This window comes from Sinohyriopsis cumingii, chromosome 1 (assembly GCF_028554795.1).
Source record: "Sinohyriopsis cumingii isolate HCF-2022 chromosome 1, ASM2855479v2, whole genome shotgun sequence".
Classification (NCBI taxonomy): Eukaryota; Metazoa; Mollusca; class Bivalvia; order Unionida; family Unionidae; genus Sinohyriopsis; species Sinohyriopsis cumingii.
The window spans coordinates 102891123-102912736 of record NC_142961.1 but is presented as its reverse complement, the minus strand read 5'-3'; the positions used below and the strand labels follow the sequence as shown (position 1 = coordinate 102912736).

The 21614-nt window shown below is 35.4% G+C and overlaps 1 protein-coding gene across 1 annotated transcript in view; it reads left to right on the top strand.

Annotated features, from left to right (window-relative positions):
- LOC149807465 (uncharacterized) overlaps window positions 1-21614 on the top strand; it is a 496731-nt gene that overhangs the window by 273559 nt on the left and 201558 nt on the right. The window contains exons 13-18 of the mRNA XM_089956330.1: window positions 223-347; window positions 4273-4530; window positions 6584-6917; window positions 8435-8512; window positions 9340-9498; window positions 13117-13140. Coding sequence (XP_089812456.1) covers window positions 223-347; window positions 4273-4530; window positions 6584-6917; window positions 8435-8512; window positions 9340-9498; window positions 13117-13140 — 978 coding nt within the window. The remainder of the gene's footprint in view (window positions 1-222; window positions 348-4272; window positions 4531-6583; window positions 6918-8434; window positions 8513-9339; window positions 9499-13116; window positions 13141-21614) is intronic.

Sequence of the window (21614 nt, the reverse complement as noted above, 5' to 3'; positions counted from 1 at the left end):
TTTCACAAAACTAAATCTTACTAACTGGACAGAGGTAGTGCTGGCTCTTATAACAGATATGATAATTGTATGATGCATTGTGGGAAATAAAATTTAATTCTACATGGAAGACATATATTGAACATGAATTTAGATTATGTTATTAAAAGTTTATGGTTCCATTGTGATGTAATGAAATTAATTCTGTGAGTTGTAGACTTTATTCAACTGTTGTGGTTTCAGACTCGTGGTGCTTCCCCAACGGGTATAGATGAAAGCCTTTACCCAGAAAACATAAAACGGTTGTGGAACAGATTTGAGTTGGCGATGCAAGAGCGAGAGAGAACATTGCAAGCAGAGATCATCAGGTTTGTGGTTTAATGCCATTTTTCAGTAGATGATGGCCAGTATATTTGGTGGAGGAAGAACCTGAGAAAACCCTGGGAAGAACCACTGACATGTGGGAAGCTAGTGGCAAGTTTTCTCATACACCCATTTTGGGCATCCCAAGACTCGCACCCACTCAGACAGAGGTGAGATGTTAGTGATCTGTAAAGGCAAGGGCCTTAGACACTTGTACACTCACAGCACCAAAGATCATCAGATTTTAATGCTAGTTTGATCATCAGTTATTTAACATTAGTTTGACCAACAGGTGTTTAACACTGGTTTCATCTTTCGAGTTAACTCTAGTTTAATGCAGTCATAAAAAATATCAAAAACTTCTGAACTGCCTCTATTAACTTTTCTGCCGATTTGTTTATGAAGACTCATTTTGCATGCATTTATTACAGATGTGGAGCAAGCATCTTGCGAAGTAGGTAGAATATGTATTGTCTTGTATATTACAATGAAAGGCCCTCTTATTACTGTAATTGTTGTTGGATAATCCTAAGAAGATTTATAACTAGTTCACAGAACACATTGATCATCATACAACTATATCAGTCAGAAAGATTTTTAAAAATTATCATTAGTTAAATAAATGAGACCATCAAATAAGACAGTAAAATTCCCTTAAGTAATTGGTAGCATGTGACTCAGCTGAGTGAAATATGCCAAGTTTACTTGTTATACAAATTGCTAATCCACTATTGGTTTGGTAAACAAGGTCAGCCCTAGCTAATTGCAATTAGCACTTCTTTTTAATTTCTGCGTAATTTTACAAAATATATTAGTTAAAATGATTGTGAGCTGGAGGACAGATTACATAAAATTCCATGAAATGATCGGGCACTCAAATTTTTGTACTACTTTCACCAAAATACTTGAAATGCATACTGTCACCCTTAAATGCAGATAAAATAATGCTTATTCACACAATCTTTATGGTAAGCCTGTTGGTTTTGGAGCCAAATTAAACAAGATTTTGCAGAACACCTTCATCTTTATGTGTTTGCAATATGTAAGGGGTGGGAGTTAAATTGCAGATAGCAGAGATGCATAGCAAGTACATGCTATCAATATCTTTGTTAAATAATGTAATATCATGGATGAAGAGAGTCCATCATATTCCTGGCATTATAGAAACCAAGTAGGGAACACTTGGACATAAGGATCTATTGTTTATCCCATGTGATTTCATCTGTATTGAGAGGTAAATGGTAACTTCTCAGTTGTCATGTACATAAAGTTTGCTATGAATGAGATATATGGTTCGGTACCTTTTGGTCAAGATGGTTTGGTACCATTTGGTCAAGATGTTTTGGTAATTTGGTAAAGATGGTTTGGTACCATTTGGTCACGATTACTGTGACCAAAGAAAGTAAAACATGTTCCATGCAGTAACTCTAGTTTTTCTGATTCTTGAAGATATGTTGCAAAGAAGCCCATTGATTTGTGGTCCAAATGTCATAGGTCAAGGTTGCTGAGTGGCCAAATAAAAATGGTTACCACAAAATAACTTCCCTTTTAGATTTATTACTTGTTCAGAAGAAGCCTATTGACTGTTGATTTTGGTACCTGTATGCCAGAGGTCAAAGTCACTGTATTTGGACTGAGGAAACATTTTGCATAATACATCATGTCCTCATTTATAAGTCGAGTGAAACTGCAAACAACAAAGATCCTGATCTGTCATAGCATAATGTGCCTGCAGATCAGGGTCTGTTTTCTTTATTCTACTGATTACTCATGACAAACGGCACAAACCCAGATCTGCTAGTGCATTATGGCAGATCTGGGTCTTTGCAGTTGGACTCCTCTTAAAGTCTGTAGATATGGTAATTTGAGTTCTATTGATGTTATCAATATACAGCTAGTTCATTTTTGAGTACCTGTATTGCTGTAGCTGTCTACATGACTCACTGTACTGATTCAGTTCCCATACATAGTAAACCTATGCAAACACCATGATATTAAAAATTCAGTAACTTTAAATTTCTGAGTGCTCATGATCAGACATATATCTATCAGTATAGATGAAACCTGGATAACAGCTTCTGTGTAGAGAAAAGGACACTAGCTCGGCATTTTCTGGACCTACATGTGTTTGAAATGTGCTTTCAATTCCACACCAACCGCTCCGGTGGCCTAGTGGTTAGAGCGTCCGCCTACGATGTGGTAGGTCATGGGTTCGATGCCCAGCTGAGTCATACCAAAGACTTACAGAAATGGTACAAACAGTTGCCTCGCTTGGCGCTCAGCATTAAGAGGTTAGTGATAGGACTGGTCGGCCGGGTGTCAGGATAATGTGACTGGGTGGGATATGATGCTACCTGTCTGCGGCATGATGTCACACTGCAGACATGATAGCAATATGACTGAATTTTTTATAAAGCTACGTTAAAAATCTAGATCACACATCAATTCCACACCAAAGAGTCAGGTGCTAATTTTAGTAATGAGTGTTCCAAGCTCAAGACTGTTAAAGGACTGAAATTCCATCAATAAAACAATATATCTGTTTTGTTTCTGTTACAACTAGGATAAGCTCTCAAAAGATTCTTTTTCCCTGAAAATAACTTTCATTATCAACCAATCCTGGCCAGCCAAACCAATACATACTCTTCAGTATGGCGCTCTACAGTTTTGCATATTGCATAGGGTTAGAATTGTAAAGAAAAAGACTTTCCCCAGGTTTCTTCACTGGTTATACTGGCTGTTTAAGAAAGACCTTGTATATCTTAGGTATAATTCAATGAACCTTTAATTCTCTTTATTTTGGTGTATGATTGATGGGTGTAATATGGGTTATAGAGTATACAGCTTGGCCTTACTCCAGATGTGCACTACTAGCTCCACTTGGTCATTTTCACTCCCTGGACTTCAAAAGTAAATTGTAAAAAAAAAGGAGCTGATAACTTTTTTTACATTTTATATATTTGGTAATTCATCCATTGCACTTTCAGAAGGTGGTATTGTCTAGTTGGGCAAAATTCATTTTTCCAATTTTAATAGGTGCTAAAAGATAGTGTATTTTAGACTAATTCAGGGTGATTGTTTTTAGCATAAGGGAGCAGTCATTTTATTTAGCAGTGTGCTTAGACCATGTACAGTTTCCAGAAGTACAATATCCAAAGAAATGTCAGCCACATTACATGAAAGTAACATACAGGTATGCCAACATTCTATCCACAGTACATGTTTCAAATGCAAATAGCTTCACCTTACATAGGTCACTCTTTTAAAAATATATAATAACCAGTGAGCGCCCCTATACTCTATTTTATCTTCACCCATTTCCAGACTTGTTCTCATTTTCCATACAATTGTTATACATGTACCGTATGTCCTGCAGGCCCTTCCAGAAGAACATAATCAAGTACTGACTGTTTTTATCTCCAGCTTGTGGAAGTATTGATATCACTGTTACAATCAATTTAAAGTTGACCAACATGGTATTATGTTATATAGTCTTTTGTATCACATAAAAAGTAGAACTTCATTAAAAATATATTTATTGACAATTATATACATTGCCATTATTAATTGATCATTCAACCACTTAAACCCCTCCCCCTCCCATCTCACTGTTGATGCCTATGCCTTTAATTTTTCAGAGGTCTCAGCGTATCTTGTGCCCTCATTTATGGTCTATCATTTTGGACCCCATCGAACATGATTGCTCAATAGAGGGACCGGTGTATTCAGTTTTATGGGTGTGTTAAATTTCACAGGTGTATTCAGTTTCATGGGTGGGTTGCCCTTGATGAGTGCAATAGCCTGATGATTTTGGGTTCAAAAGCCCAAGATCAAGTTTACCATTTCCCACAACATAACCAGCAATAGTTGTTTTCATTACTTTAGTCACAGTAATTTCACACTTTAAATAGTTACTTCTCATTTCTTCAGATTGGAAAGATTACAGCGTCTGGCAGAGAAAATTAATAGAGAAGCTCGCCATGCAGAAGACAGCTTGGATGACTTGGGACGTAGAATTGGAGACGAGGAAAGGCATGTAGATGTGATCCATCCCTTTGAAGCCAAACGTAACTGTGATGCCCTTGATCGAGCTTTGAAAAATATTGATGAAACTGTCAAGAGTCTCATGAGGGACATACATGCTCTTCAGGATGGAAAATATCCTACTGCAGATCAGCTACAGAAAAGGTGGGAGAATACTAGGTTGCAAACCTTTATAGTTTTTGAGCAAATTCTTTTATGAGATTGCAACTGTGTGATATTTACATTATCCTTGTGTGAACTGAATGCACAGCATAGTGGTATAATCTTTGTTTTCAATTGTTCACTTTTCAGATGATTAAGTCGATTGTGTACCTTTATTATTCCCAATAACCAGACTCTCTAGTTTACTAATTGACATATTTTCAAACTTTTTAGTAATTTTTAGCAGTAGATAAAATTTCCAGACAAAGCTGCATTTTTGAGCAAGAGAAAAACGATTGTAGTTGGAACACAAACTAAGGAATGTTTCACCCCCATTCAGAACCAGGTGATTGAGTAGATGACTGTCAGACCTTGAAACTGATTTATTTACCCTAATTAATGCCCAAGTTCCTCTGCCTCTCTCAGATTTTTAAAACCATTCTGCTGGCTGAGAGGGCCAGTGAACAGTATATTATCAAATTTGAGGTATTTTATTTCTCCAAAGGCTCACTGTATTATAGCCACCATGTTGCTTTATTAAAACATTTCTATTCATGGGCAGAGAATGCAATGCAAATTTGACTTTAATACATATATATTAAGAATACAACTATGCCTTCCTTTCCTATGTAGAGGCCATCATATATTCAGGACTGAGGTCTGTCGGTTCTGTTACCATCAGGGGCCTGAGTGGTCTTGGGCACTTGCCTTTACAGATTGTTGACAGCTCAGCTCTTTCCACAGGGATTTATATTTTTACCAGAAGCTGTCATTGTAAACTTACAAAAACAATGCCAATAATAAACAGAACCAATAAGCCTCGTTGATGAAAATTTTACACTTGTATATATCTGCCAGAGGTGCATATATTTGACCTATGTGATATGTTTGTCTTTTGTTTTTTCATTTCCACATATTAGCCTATAACATTAGCCTTTACCAAACTTTGTGTGTGGCTTGATTAAGGGAGAAGCCTTTGTGGGTCAGAAGGTAAAGATAACTGTTCCTGAAAGAGGACAAATATTTTCTGCACAACACAAGAACTTCAGAACCAAATTGTAGATCTGGATTAATCTTTGCAGATAGCTTGCCTATTTTAGCATCCCCTCAATGTACTGTCTTGTTCTGTCATGTTCATTATAATTGTCACTTTCATCTCTATAACTTTTGAAGGAAGTTTTTCCTCAAAATTTAATTTAGTACAAGGTTTTACATTCAAAAAATGTTTGAAAGTTTTGATTTTTACCATTTTCTTGAATAATTTAATGTTATTATTCCTGTTTGAGTTAAAATTTGCTTTCACTTTCATTTCCATGTTGGAATGACTTAACTGATTGAAATGAAATTTAGTACAAGGCTATTACCTAGTGGTTAGAGTGTCCGCCTCGGATGCGGGAGGTTTGATCTCCGGTCGAGTCATACCAAAGACTTGCAAAATTTTTATTAACAGCTGCTTCGCTTGGTGCACAGCATTAAGAAGTTAGTGATAGGACTGGTCGGCCTGGTGTCAGGATAATGTGACTAGGTGGGACATCATGCTACATGTCTTTGGCATGGTGCCCCTGTGCTAGACATCACGATACACTGTCACACTGCAGACATCGTAGCAATATGACTGAAACATTGTTAAAGCTACGTTAAAAATCCAAGTCACACACAAACACATACACACATACATTCTATTACCTTGAGGTCAGTCATATTTTCCATCTTTTGGCAATATTGTATGGAGTTATGACCCTCTGTTTGACTCAGAACTTTTCCCTTTATTTTCCACCCATCAGTTTTTAAGGACTTTAAATTCAACGCAGAATTGTTATGGGCTTTATATTTTTAATACCATTGTCAAGTTTTGTTTTTAATGTTTTCTGCTCAGATTTAATTGAGTTTTAGTTCGTTTGACTTAAGTCTTTTCACTAAATTTGTATGATATTGGCAGGAACATTCTATAGCATAGTTACATGATTCCAGTTTATACTTTCTCTTTACAGTAATTATTATGCATTGTGCATTTTATGAAGCCAAGCATAACTGTACATCTGTTTACATATTTCAGAGTCTCTACTCTCCAGACACGGGTATCTCAGTTGAGAACAGCTCTCATAAGTAATGTTGTTCAGAAACTTTTGTCCAAATCATATGTTGAGGAGGAAATGACAACAACAAAACGCAGAGAAGTTTTGACAGAGGTGCGTCTGATTGAAACAAACCCTGCATTCCGTCATGTACAAGAGTGTCTTCATTGGATTGAGGCCAAGCAGGCATCTTTGGAGGGGACCGACTTTGGTAGTGACATGAACTCTGTGCAGCAGACACTTGATCAACATCTTAAAGAGCACCAGGAGATTCTAGCATTTAGGAAGGAGGTGGATCGATGTATCACAGACAAGGTAAATCTGTTTCTACCAGCTTCGAGGCTGGGGGTGGGAGAAAGAATCAACAAGAACAGACTAGTTAATTGTGACTGGTGGTGATAATGTTCCTATGGTCTGGTTGGTCTTATATGAAAATGAAAATCGGACATCCAATGTGGCCACCATAGTCAGTACCTTGAAAATCTTATTGCTACTGAAAGGTTGGTCATATCAGCACCAAAAGACTTGTTATGATATCTAGCTGGTTTATAAATGAAAATTATGCCAATCTGACTTTCATTATATCCAACACAACACCTAATTTGAAGATCTTGATATTATTCTAAAGCTGATTTTAATGTTCAGCGGTTCAAAAGTAACAGTGACTGAATTCCTGGAACTTTTTTTGGCCAGTGGAGCATCTGTCAGTTCTGGGGACATTTTTTAATATGACCTCCTTAAGGCAAAGGATCTTGTGTTAAATGCTTTTTTTGCTCACTGACTCTAGCTATCTACCATCTGTATTTACCAAGCAGTATTATGAATGGCATGAGTTCAAAAGACTGATAGTAGAATTTTTTCTGCATAACTAAAGTTGTCCACCATCTACATTTATCCAAACTTTCTGAATGGCTTGCATGGGGTATAAGAAATAAGCCACTCAATATTGGGGTGAATATTGTGGTGAATGTTCAAGGTCACTGCAACTGAATTAGAAAAATGGTCAGGGTCATTTTCTGATGGGATAAAAATGGTTTCTGGAAATTGACCAATGTTCTCACCATCGAAAATTACCATGTTTTGTGGATGGGTTGCACTTAGGGTATGGAAGAAATCTTAAGTTTTTGGGGTCAGAAGATCAGAGGAAAGGTCTCTGCCTGAAAGAAGAAAAATGATTTCTGCAGAAAAATTTCAGTTCTTTAGCATGTACCCTCAAAGCTAATTAATTTTGGGTTTAAAAGGATAAAGGTCAGAGCATTGAGCATGATAGATGAATTATATTTTGCATGACAACTTGAGTTATAGATCATTTACCTTGTCCAAATTCTATGGAGGACCTGCACGTATGATATGAAAGAGGCTATTTGATTTGGGGGTTAAAGGTCAAAATCACTGTGGCTTAAGAGAAAATTGTGAGTGGCAGAATAACTTTTGTTTTCGAGTAAGTTTCTAGACCAAACTTTTAAGGTCTAAAGGTCAGATATGATCAGATTCTGTGCATTAAGCTTAATTGAGGACCACATACCTTGACCAGTGGTCAAGGTCATCGAGATCCATTAGTCAATAATCCAGAGTTTCAACCATGCTACTAGTACCTACACCAAGGACTATTAGTGGGTGTGTCATATACAGTACTCTTTTTATTGATCAGTAGTTGTGTACAAATCATTCAGATACAATGCATCATACAATTACAATGCATCATACAAATACACAGTGTTTAAGCAGAACATAGTGCTTAAACATGACCCTTTTTCAAATTTATACAAGCACAGTGCAGAAGTATTACAAAACCTTACATCATTTAATTCAAATGATCTATTTTGTTTCAGAGAAATCTGTCAACAGAGGAACAGAAACTGTACACTGAGTGGCTCTCAAGAGTAGAAGTGGCCTTTTCACTCCTTACAGTAAGTAAATTGGATGAGTTATTGTTTTCAGAACTTGTATATTCTCCCAATTGATGAAAGTTGTAGAGTAATATAATTGTTCATCTGTGCAGGTGGACATTTTCGTTTCCAGTTGATCGCTTGAGTTCTAGTGAATAGACATGCATGTAACTTGGTATTTCTGTTCTTCTTAACTCAAAGATGAATCCCTGCTTTTTGGGGTAAGTTGCACCAAGGTCATGGGTTCAAACAACAACAAAAAATTTGAATATGCATTAAAGTTTTGAATGACAGTTTAATTTTAGATGACAATTGTTTTCCTTAGCTTCATGAAGAACCCTCTGATTTGGCACGGTATCATGTGCAGCTTGAAGTACTCGTTTTTGTGTTACATTGCCTTGTATCATGCACTTTGCATTTAACTTGTGACAGTTTGAACAGGCATTTGGGAAGTTGGTATCAGGCAAAGATTAAGATGTCTTTTATTTTGGAAACTATAACAGTGACATTAAAAGTCAATTTTGTGTCCTTATTCAGAAAAATTAATTGAGGATAACAATGTATTCAAACTTGATCATTTCATAAATACAATATAAAAAAATCAGATATTAATGATAAACAATTGATAAATTTAAAAAAAACATTTTTCATCCTCTTTGGAAGAAAGAAATTAAAAATGTATTATTAATATTAGTATAATTGAAATGATTTGTTGATTTAATTCTCAGTATTGCACATTTATGCATATTTAGCATAAGAAAAAACAAATTCAAAATTCATTTGGTGGCTGTATACATGTGAGTGTATTTCAGAGGTTTGAAAATTACGGTAGTGCTTTATTTTTGTAGAATACCTCATCTCGTCGACTGAAGTGCCTTGAGTCACTTCTAGATTTTGTTCAGTCAGCAACACAGGAGCTAATCTGGCTTAGTGAAAAAGAAGAGATAGAAGTGACTCGGGACTGGACATCAGAAAGACTCAACATGCCAGTTGATCAGTTTTACCAGGTAATTGTTGATAAATATCCACAATGGCTATACAAGTCTTTTGAAGTGAAAATTCATAATGGGTTTATGGAACATAAAGGTCTATACAGTACAAACTAATACAAATAAATTTTTGTCTCATCTAAGAAGGTGTGGTGAGACACGGGTTTTTCATTTCTCTACAGTGTTTGCATTTTGTCAACATTAAAGTATTGTGTTGAAGTTTTATTGTCATTGTGGGATTCAACAGCAAAAGAATGCAGGTGAAACAATGGGATCTGCACTGTGCTTGTTTGAGTGCAGAATTCGTAACCCAGATTAGTTGGATACTGTAAATTTAGAAGTAAAAGATCATGATGTTACTACATACCAAAAGTTTGTACCCTAATATGCTAGGATGCTATGATTTCCTGTTTCCATCACATAAACAAAAGTTTGCACCCTAATATGCTAGGATTTCCTGTTTCCATCACATAAACAAAAGTTTGTACCCTAATATGCTAGGATGCTAGGATTTCCTGTTTCCATCACATAAACAAACGTTTGTACCCTAATATACTAGGATGCTAGGATTTCCTGTTTCCATCACATAAACAAAAGTTTGTACCCTAATATGCTAGGATTTTCCCATTTCCATCACATAAACAAACATTTGCACCCTAATATGCTAGGATGCTAGGATTTCTCGTTTCCATCACATAAACAATAGTGACAGCATCATGATTATACCTTTGATGGGTGAGATACTGTTTTCAGCAGACCCTTTTTCACTGTATTTGGATGAATTTAGTGATGGATTATCATTTATTGTTTGTAGGATTTAGCTGTTTTGTATTGATTTTAGAACATGCCTAAGTAATAACTGTCAATCTTAACAGCTCAGGCTTTGGCATGGAGTGGTCTGAGGTAGAAAAGACCACGCCCAATGATGAAAACCCTTATCCATGCATATTCTTGAGATGGGAATAAAATCAGGGACAAGTGATATACAAAATCAGGGTCTGTTTTCAACACTGTCTAGACCTGGTTAAATGTTTGTAATTATTGATTGCATTTTGTGTTAGATTTCAGCTGTTCATAGTGGTCTATTGATGTTAACAGCTCTTCTCATTTGACTATCATTTCAACAGACCACTATACTAATACATGGTAAGATATGGAGGGCTAATTTTGTTACTTATTTGTTTTCTTATTCAATACATGTGTTTGTATTGTATAGTGGTAACTCGCTCACTTTGCATCCATGTAATACTGGGTTCAGTCATCAGATCTGAAATGTGCCAGTATAGAAAGCCACCCACTTAATGGTCGTTGGTTTCCACAGCATTGCAATGTGTCAACTGCCACCATTTTGGCATCTTAGAGTACTATATTTGATTTTATTGTGCTATATTGAATACCATATTTGACTCTGTTGGGCTGCAGAGAGTACCATATTTTATTCTATTGGGCAAGCTGAGCCACCTATAGTATCATATTTGGTTCATTTGGCAGCCTAGAGTACAATATTTGGTTCATTTGGCAGCCTAGAGTACAATATTTGGTTCATTTGGCAGCCTAGAGTACAATATTTGATTCATTTGGCAGCCTAGTGTACCATATTTGATTCTTTTGGCAGCCTAGTGTACCATATTTGATTCATTTGGCAGCCTATTGTACCATAGTTGATTCATTTGGCAGCCTAGTGTACCATATTTGATTCATTTGGCAGCCTATTGTACCATATTTGATTCATTTGGCAGCTTATCATACCATATTTGATTCTTTTGGCAGCCTAGAGTACCATATTTGATTCATTTGGCAGCCTAGAGTACCATATTTGATTCATTTTACAGCCTAGTGTACCATATTTGATTCTTTGATAGCCTATTGTACCAAATTTGATTCATTTGGCAGCCTAGTGTACTATATTTGATTCTTTTGGCAGCCAAGAGTACCATATTTGGTTCATTTGGCAGCCTAGTTTACCATATTTGATTCTTTTGGCAGCCTAGAGTATCATTATTGATTATATTGGGCCATTTAGAGCACAATATTTGATTAGATTGGGCCATCTGTGATACCATAGTTAATTCTATTGGGCAGCCTGGTGTACCATATTTGATTCGTTGGTAGCCTTGAGTACCATATTTGATTCACTTGGCCACCTAGAGTAACATATTTGACTCACTTGGGCCACCTAGAGTACCATATTTGACTCAATTGGACCACCTAGAGTACCAAATTTGACTTGGGCCACCTAGAGTACCATATTTGACTCATTTGGGCTGCATAGAGTACCATATTTGACTCACTTGGACCACCTAGAGTACCACATTTGACTCGCTTGGTCACCTAGAGTACCATATTTGACTCACTTGGGCCACATAGAGTATCACATTTGACTCACTTGGGCCACCTAGAGTACCATATTTCACTCACTCGGGCCACCTAGAGTACCATATTTGATTATATTGGCTACATGGTGCTTCAGCAGGATTATCCTCACTAGCCAAGGTTCTGGTATGTTATATATACCTTGTCGGATTGATCAGACATTTCATTGCTTAGCTTTGGTGATATCTATTGGATTTCATGAGTTTATTCCCTTAGTATGCAATACCAACAAACCAGTCATGTGTAACAGTGGTGCATTGTACATTGGCCATAAATGACAGAGGAAATTGACTTCAAAAGGATCTTTGTAATTTAATATTGAAAGTCTGACTATGTACCAGAAAGAAGCCATTACAGTTGTATTTGAGGCAAAGGATGCATTTGTGCAAATATGTACTGGCAGTGGAAAATTGCTTATTTATGAGTCCATTCCATTTGTATGCACCCCTTGTCTCAATCATGAAAATACAGTGTTCAAATTTGAACAATTTGATTTTGATTGGCTGCAACAGCTTGCCACTGCATTCATTGAAATTCACAGACCTGAAGCACAGAAATATTAGATTGATCAGATTGATCTGCCACGGTCTAGATAGGCTAACATATTAGGCCAGTGAAGATGTAGCAGGATATATGAATTTACAACTTGTTTGATTTCATTTTGCCCAGATCTAAAGGAAAATTGTAAAATGGAATCAAACAGGTTGGAATATTCTCATCTTCCTGCTAAAACAGTATGTTAAAAATGTATACTCATTTATAGAAAACACTTGAGACAAGAAGCCATAAACTGTGCTCACAGTGATTAATGTAGCGACAGATTTGGGGCATCTACAGTGAATTTAAGCTCTGTGCAGATGACGTTGAAAACTCTTTTAACAGTCAATGAAACAGGCGGTTTTCTTCATTAAGAATTGGAATGTAATGCTTGAGTTTTATTTTCTTAGCATTTTGTTGCCAATGGATGCAAATGCAAACTGCATCTGAAACCATCAATTTCTTTTAAACAAACAGAACCATGTCCGTTAATAGTTGTAATCATATAAAGTGCCAAATTCCATATTACCTTTCAGAGAGTATATAGAATTGTCTACATGACTAATGAGCCAATCAGATCTCAAGAATTTTCAGTCTGTGGGGAATGAAATATAATACTTGTACAGTTGATGTAAATTAAGGAAATTTACCTAGAAATTTTTGTTTGCAAAATATGGATTTTTTATTCAGTTTTTAAAATATATTTATTAATTCCTTCTGTTTCAGAAAGGGAAATGCATTTTTGGAGAGGTTAGGTTCATCAAAGCACACTTGCCTTAAATACTTCACTTTTATTTATCTTAAAGTCTGCTTAGGTATGCAGTAATTTTCCTTTGTTAACAATACTGTTTTATTTTAGAAGTTGAAAGTTTAGCTTTTACAAAGTTCTCTGCTTTATTTGATATCTGCTGTAAGTCGTGACTGATTTTTGTCCCCTGCCATTTTTGTGAAAAGCATGCAACATGGCTTCCACATATAGTCTATTAATTCATCCTTCAGCATTTTTTTCTCTCTGTATTATAACATTAAAGCTGTTTGGGATTCAGGGATAAAACTTTGTATGCCTATAAATGATTGTTCAAAAGTGTGATGGGTAGCTCATTGTCTTCAAGTTTAAGGTCAGTTGTCAGTATTCAGCTAACATGGTCATAAGTCAGAGTGAGCATGTGGTATATCTTCAAGGTCAAGATTACTAATCAGTTCCACAATAACCTCTTTCTGGTTTGTTAGTATATATGACCTTTGAGACAGAGCCATTAAGCCTATGTTACTCTTAATGTTTTCCCAATAACTCGACAGCTGTCACTAAGATCACATTTCTTCTTTGTACACATTTGATTATCTTATCACAGTAGGCAGGGGACAAACATTCATTGAATTGGCTTTTAGTATCAAAGAATGGAAATCTACTTTTTGTATCTTAGTTTTGAGGACCAATGAAATACAAGAGGAAAATATAAATTTAGAATGGTATAAGCAAGATAATTTGTTATCATCTTAAAGGCAGTTTTTTCTTGTTCAGTTTCACTTCTGCTTTTTAAGAACCAACAATGGTTAAGTGTATACATTTCTTTTTCCATATGTGAAAAAGAAAAAAGTAAATAGCATATCTCAGCAGACTCCAAGCTATTTAGTTGCTCAACTCAAAAGTATCAAAATGAAACTCCAACACAAATTTCAAAATTTTTATTATCTATAATTATCCTTGAAATAAGGCTAGATGTACAAAAGCTTAGGATCATATATTTTAGTATGATTTTATTATGCACACAGTATTAGATGAAACATATACTGTGATGTTGTCCATCTGTCCGCCTATTTGTTTTGGTTACCTGAGAAATCATCGACCTTGGCCAAACTTTGTTTAAATTGCGTTTGAGGTAAGGAAAAAGTCTGTTTGTTTTTAGTTTGATAGGTCAAGGCTGCTTTCCCAGAGATGGAAAATGGTTTCTTCACAATAAATTTAGTTCAGCATGATTGACCTCTATGAAACATTGTGGCTGGTTTTCACTTGGAGTGAGGAAGAAGTCTGTTGATATTCAAGACATATTCAGTATACCTTAACCAAACTAGGAAACCTATTTGGTGAGGTGAGTCAAATGCCCAGGGTGAAGGTTACTGATACTTTGTAAATCTCCACATAATGCTACCAAAGCTTGAAGTATGATGATATGAGAAGACTTACTTCAGAATCTGGAGTGGGCAGCTATAAGTTAATTGTCACAATGACCACATTAAAGAGGGCTGGGTTTTTTTAATACCGTTTTTCAATAAAATGTACAACTGGTATGCCTTTTGGGCAAGGCATGGAACCTATTGATAAGTGTTACAAGGTCAAGGTCATTGAGACTCCTTGGACAATATTCTCCAGGGTCACCTGTGCCCTACAAGAGAGTATCATTCATGCTTAAACATGGGGTCGGCATATAATGTACCATTCATGGAACTCTTGGTAATTTTTGGTTTCGAGTCTGGAGTTTAATTTTCATGCTCATATAGGTTTATGACTCCAAGGCCAGATAGTGAATGGATTATTTTGTATTTACTTCAGTTAACCAGCACTTTAATCTGATTTTTCTTTTTTCATCAACATCCAACTGTATATAAGATTCCCATTTTTCAAATGGCATTGTCATTACGTCTTCATCTTTCATGTTAAGAAGCATTTTGTGTTTACTCTCAAGCAAGTCGAGTCCAACTGCAAACAGTATAGACCCTGATCTGACAGCGCATAATGTACTGGTAGATCAGGGTCTATCTTGTTCTACTGATTACTTTTTACAAGCTACCTGGACCCAGATCTGCCAATGCTTTATGCAATGGCAGATCCGATTCTTTGCAGTTGGACTCTACTTACAAGCGAGTATATATGGTGCATGAAGAAAACAATAATGTTAAATGTCTTTCAATTAATTATATTAGAAATGTATATTTTATTGAATTTAAGATGACAGTAATCATGAAATTGAGCATATAAGGAATTTTTTCTAATAAGTGATAACAAAGTTCAGTGATGTGGAATTTAAAATGTCTAAATCCTAAAATGCTCAGTTTAATTTTTATGTCAAAAAGGAAAAGGTTTTAGAAATCTCTAAAATATTCATATTTCCTGATGCAAGAAGATCTATATCTTGGATATGCAAAGTTTTGAAAACTTGTTCCTAAAATTCGTAATTTTAGCTTGTGTGACATTTCTCCCACAGAATTATTGTTCACTTACGGCAGATTATTTTTTTTGTGTCCACTTTGAATCATGATTGAATTGCATAATTGTGAATTTTCAATGCTTTGTTCATTTTTAGCTCACCAGGCCAAGAGACCACATGAGCTTATGGCATGGTCTGTGTGTGTCATCCATTGTATATCCATCCATCATTAAACCAATGGATCACAGGAAAGCAGCCTGTTTTCTTTCAAAACCTGCATTGTAGAATTTTACCATATTTGACTTGAAGCAACCTTCTTTAAAGCCTTTCAGATATATGCAGTTGATGCTGCTTAACCATCAAATATAGTTGCCATTACTAAAATCTCGAAAACTACTCTACAGAATTTCACAAAACTTGACAAAGTATTCTGGCATACATGGCTTTGAAAAGTATGCAAATGATAGCAAACAGCAATCAAATATGGCACTCCATTTTTAAAATGAGAAAAACAATGAAATGACTCCTCAAAAACTGTGCTGTGGAATTTGACCAAATTCAAAAGAAAGCATTCTGACTTGATGGCCTTGCAAGTTTGCAAAAATCTCTATCAAATGGGTTTCTTGACAGAATTTCTTTGTTAGGAGCCTGGTATGCTTGACATCCAGAACAAAAAAAAACAACTACAATCAACATATTCCTTAACTTTTGCTAATGATTACATGATTTTTAAATTACCAATTATTAATTCATGATATGTAGGTAAATAGGTTTCATATTTTAAGTCTCAAAAACTGTAAGTTTGTTTGATTTATAAACATTAAAACGTGTTGTTTTTTAATATGGTGAATGCATTAGCTCCATTTTGAATAGATTTCTTGCCAATTCATTCATTCAAGTTATTTCCCATTTCATTACAAGAATTTTATTAAGAAGAGTACTTCCTTTTGTAAGACAGACTGTGCAACTTTGTCAGAGACATCTCTGCTGAGGATTTTTTTGGTTATTTGCACTTATTTTGCATGTATACCCCAAAAAAGTAACATTTAAGTAAAACAAAATTTTGAGGTAATCTGCATCCAGTTTTTTGTTTTCCTAATATGATCATATTCAGCTGCAATAAAATATTATAACTGAAACATAAAAATATATACTAAGCTTTTGAAATTAGAGCTTAGAAGTACCTGTTAAAACTAGGTACATGAATAAAATGCCCGCTTTACCCACTTACTGTTGTGCATAGCTGATGGGACAGACACATTGTAAATTCAAGTTCAGTCGGTCTGTGACTCCAGCACATACCATGTGGAAGAGTAGTAGCACATAATTGATGCCATTCAAGAAAATAATATCAAAAGTAGATTTCTGTTGATGCATACTCTGTATACATGGCATTGTGTAATTTACACCATTGGCTTAAATGTTATTTACACTGTCCTAGTACTTGATTGCTGGATGTAGATGATCAGGTGTAGTATATCATGTGAAATTTAGGTTCATTCACACGGATGTGAAGATAGAATTTGAGCATCTAATGAAAATTTCATATTGTTAATGCTGAACCTCAAGTCCTGAAGAGTCCCGTATCAAATACGACCACTATTACTAAAAATAGAAATTGCTATAAACTACTTCAGTCAGATAATCACTGGGCAGAATTTGACAAAATTAGACGTAAAACATCCTTACATGAAAGGCTTTTAAATTTTAAAAAAAAATTATGCCGATCCACTATCAAATGTGGCTGCTAGCACTAAAATGAAAAACCTTAATAACTTGTGAAAAACCACTTACCAGAATATGATCAAGTTTGATAAAAAGCATCCTAGCTTTGACTGCTTTAATATAGCTTATGCCGGTCCACCATAAAATATAGATGAAGATACCAATAAGAGAGAAACCTTGAAACAATTGTTTAATCACATATGGAGTCAACTGCATTGGATTAAATTTTGTCAAAAGGTACCCTTCTAACCCAGATTTTATTAACCACCTTCTCTTGTATTTGACTGTTAGGCTGATATCATCCGGGGGAGTGATCTCATGCCCACTTGAGCCTTTTGTTTTATTCATTACTGCTTGGATGGGCACTTTGCTATTTAAATATTTTATATTTAGTTATGTTTGTATAAGATTAAATATTTTTATGTGGAGGGTGTTGTATATGTTCCATAAAAGGTATATAAATATATTGCTTTTAGTGCATCATATAACAATCAGTCCAAGTATGGAAAAAATATACATGTGTATGAAACATTGTATCTTATGTTACTTATATAATGCATGGAATAAATACACTGTACAATCAGAAATAATTGTAGTGATTTCATGGTTTTGGAGTAAATGGATTGGGTTGGGGAGGGGAGGGGGATATTTTGTGGTATCACTCTTAACCTTCATTGCTTGCTCTCAACAAAAACTTTTCCTAGTGGATTTAATTTCATGGATATTTGTTGACCATGAAAGAAAAATGAAATCCAAACCAAATATTTCTGTTTTTACAGTATGTAGTTTAGATCAGTTGAAAACTGCATATACCAGATGTAATGATCATACCAGGGCTCTACCTGTAAGGCAGGTAGAGGCATATGGTTTTTTAATCATACTTAGAATGGCATATATTCAAGTATGAAATATATGAGTGTACACAGTTTAATTAACGTTGAACTTTTTTCTGGTTTACATATTAATTATATTACTAATCTTGACAACCTTAATAGGTTAATCAGATTTGCCTCCAACTAGGTATGCATCTCAATAGGTACAACTTCTTTTGCCTCAACTAGGTAAACATAGGACACAATTAATTTTATTTTATATTCTCTACATTTGTTTCACAGTACTGACCTTTCCACTGTGTGACAATACAAATCATATGTTGATCTAAAATACCATCAGAGATGACATTATGGCAAAGTTCTTTTCAAAGGTTCACCTGCAGTCTTTGAGAGGCTGGACTGTAAACAGAGCAGCATGTAAACAGAACACAGATTTCACTTCCGGATTATCACCAAGGCCTTATTATTCACTGTGCATTATTGCCGAAATACACACAGACAACCACACCCTGAGTTCATATTCTCAAGAATAAACAATTACCTTTAAATCACTACTATAAATGCATAAATCTAACTCATCTATCACCACCAAAATGGGAGAGGGAAAAATCTTCTAAAAATAGACTAGAACTACATTCATGGGTACTGATCCAGAACTATTAATTGTGACCTAATTCCAGGTATGCATCTCAACAGGCACAGCATTATTGCCCCCCAACTATCTATCTCAATAGGTACAACACCCTTGCCTTCAGCTAGGAATACACTTAAGTAACTAGAGGTTTATTGTCCCCAACTATCTATGGATCTCAGTAGGTACAACATCCATGTCCTAAACTAGGTATGCATCTCAATCACTAAAGCACTATTGCCCCATAGTTAGGTATGCATCTCAATAGGTACGTCATCCATGCCTCCAGTGGTATGCATCTCACAGGTACAGCATTCCTGCCCCCGTTAAGTATACATCTTAATCAGTGCAACATCCTTGTCCCCAGCCTGTTATGCATGTCAATAGGTACAACATCCCTGCCCCAGCTATGTATTTATCTCAATAAGTACAGCATCCTTAACACCAACTCCACAGGATTGCATCTTGACCGTATGGCAAAGCCATTTCACTTGGTTAATGATTACTATGTGGAACTGTTGTGATGCAATGCTGTTGTCTTGGCGTATTGCTACTTTCCACACATGCGTCAGCAATTTAGATTAGAGGTCAATAGCCAAAGGATAGACAGGTGTTATGTTCTGACATTGATTAATAGTAAAAAAGAAAGTGTTCTGAAAGATTTAATGCCATAGCTTAAAGATGAGTCCAAGTAAATTAAGTAGTAGCAAGTGGCCCGATAATTTGCTTTATCACTAAAGCTGATGCTCAAGCACAAATTGAGCCTTAGTTGTTTTCCACTCTACCCCAGTAATGTCAGAAGGACAAAAAAGGTGGAGAACAACTTGTTGGTTGGAACGTTTGAATAATATAGCTTAAATTAGGCACATGCAACAACACTTTACAGGCAGACATGCTTGAATTTAATTTGTATCATGTACAAATGTACTAGAAATCGCATTTCAGATTGTATTGACTTTGGTCTCCGTAGTGTAATATAACTAAACTTTGTAGCATAAAACCGAATTTGGCTTGCAGCTTCAGATTGACTGTCAGGATTCCACATCATCATTCAAAAGAGTTATGGCCCCTGAATGTCTGTCATCATCATTTAGAAGACTTAATGGCCCCTGAATGACTGTCATCATCATTTAGAAGACTTTAAGGTCCCTGAATGACATTCATCATCATTTGAAGACTTATGGCCCCTGAATGACTGTCATCATCATTTAGAAGTGTTATGGCCCCCAAATGCCTATCATTATTATTTAGAAGTGTTATGCCCCTGAATATCTGTCATCATTTAAAAGTGTTATGGCCCCTGAATGCCTATCATCTTCAAACTTCATTTTCATATACGTAAAAAGTACACGTAAAAAATTCAGATAGAAAGTAATAAAAACCTGAAGTGAAAATTGCATGGATAAATGTTAATATAGATCATTTCATGCATTTTGTTACCTTTATTTAATTTTCTGAATAAGCACAAACAGTTGATTACTGCTTCGGTGGTCTAGTGGTTAGAGCATCTGCCTTGGATGTGCGAGGTCGTGGGTTCAATCCCTGGCTGAGTCATACCAAAGACTTATCGCTATAAACTGCCGCACTGAAGACATAGCGATATGACTGAAAAATTGTTAAAGCTAAGTTAAAAATCCAGATCACACACACACACACACACATTTCATGCAGCATCACATATTTTACCCTGTCTGTGACTCGGTTAAATTTTGAGGTTAGCATCATTAAATGTTGCATAAATTACATAATTCACTTCACACAAAGTATTTAAAATGAATTAGGTACTTTTAATACATTTAATGATGCTAACCTATACACATATAGCATTCACGTGCATAAATGAACTACTTTCTATTGTAAACAAACAATGGACGCAGACGCCAGCACTTTTGACTTGTACACATATCATGTACACTCACGTAAGAGGCTCTTTACGTTGTGGTTGTTTAAATTTGTTTCTGAATGAACTAAAACATGTTTCATGGACTGCAAAAAAACTGTTTTGGCACATTCTGCATTGATACAGTGTTACGGATTTAGGCTAGCTGCATTATATAAAAGACGGAAGATAAGGTCCTTACAAATAACATACAAGTGACAAGGCATATACTCTCTTCTTTAGCTGGTGATAAGAATGTCAAAATAAAATATACTTAAGTTTTACATCCTGAATTTCCTCAAAATGTATTTTCTTAATTCTGCAAATCCGAATTACATGAGCCATGTCATAGGTTTTCAATCTGGTTTTCACATTTCAAAATTGTGCTGTAATTTCGATGATAAGTGCAATTGCATCCTCCTTACTGCACTCAAAATGAAATAAGCATTAAATTCCATAGCGTCTTTTTGATAATTACAGTTGAAAGACTTCATATTTTTCCCACATTATGATTTCAAACATTCAGTGACAGAAACAGAAACACTACTGCAGATGTCAACACGCTTCTCCCGCGCCACTTCAATCCGATGTATTTCATGTATAATTTGCACAGATGTTTCCAGTCCAAAATCACAAACTTTCGTTGAATCAAAACAAAATACCAAAATATATTCATTCCAGATCAAATGGAACAGTTGTTGCAATGCACATTCATTCACAATGACTGCAAATTTCAATTTTAACTAGACACGCCATTTTCTTTCGAAAGTTATATCGAGCACGCGACTAAGTTCAAATTTATCTGGGCGGAGTTATGTGCGCATTAATAATGATGTCATTGTGTAATTACAAATCTGCGCTTGTGTATTTAGTTTGGAATATGGCATTCATTCATTGTCGTTGTTTCTTGTAGTGTATTTTGTTTATATAATTAAACCTTAGGTACAATAAAAAATGAGAATATGATAAAAAAGTTACTGCATTTTTATGGGAAAATATGAACTCATTTT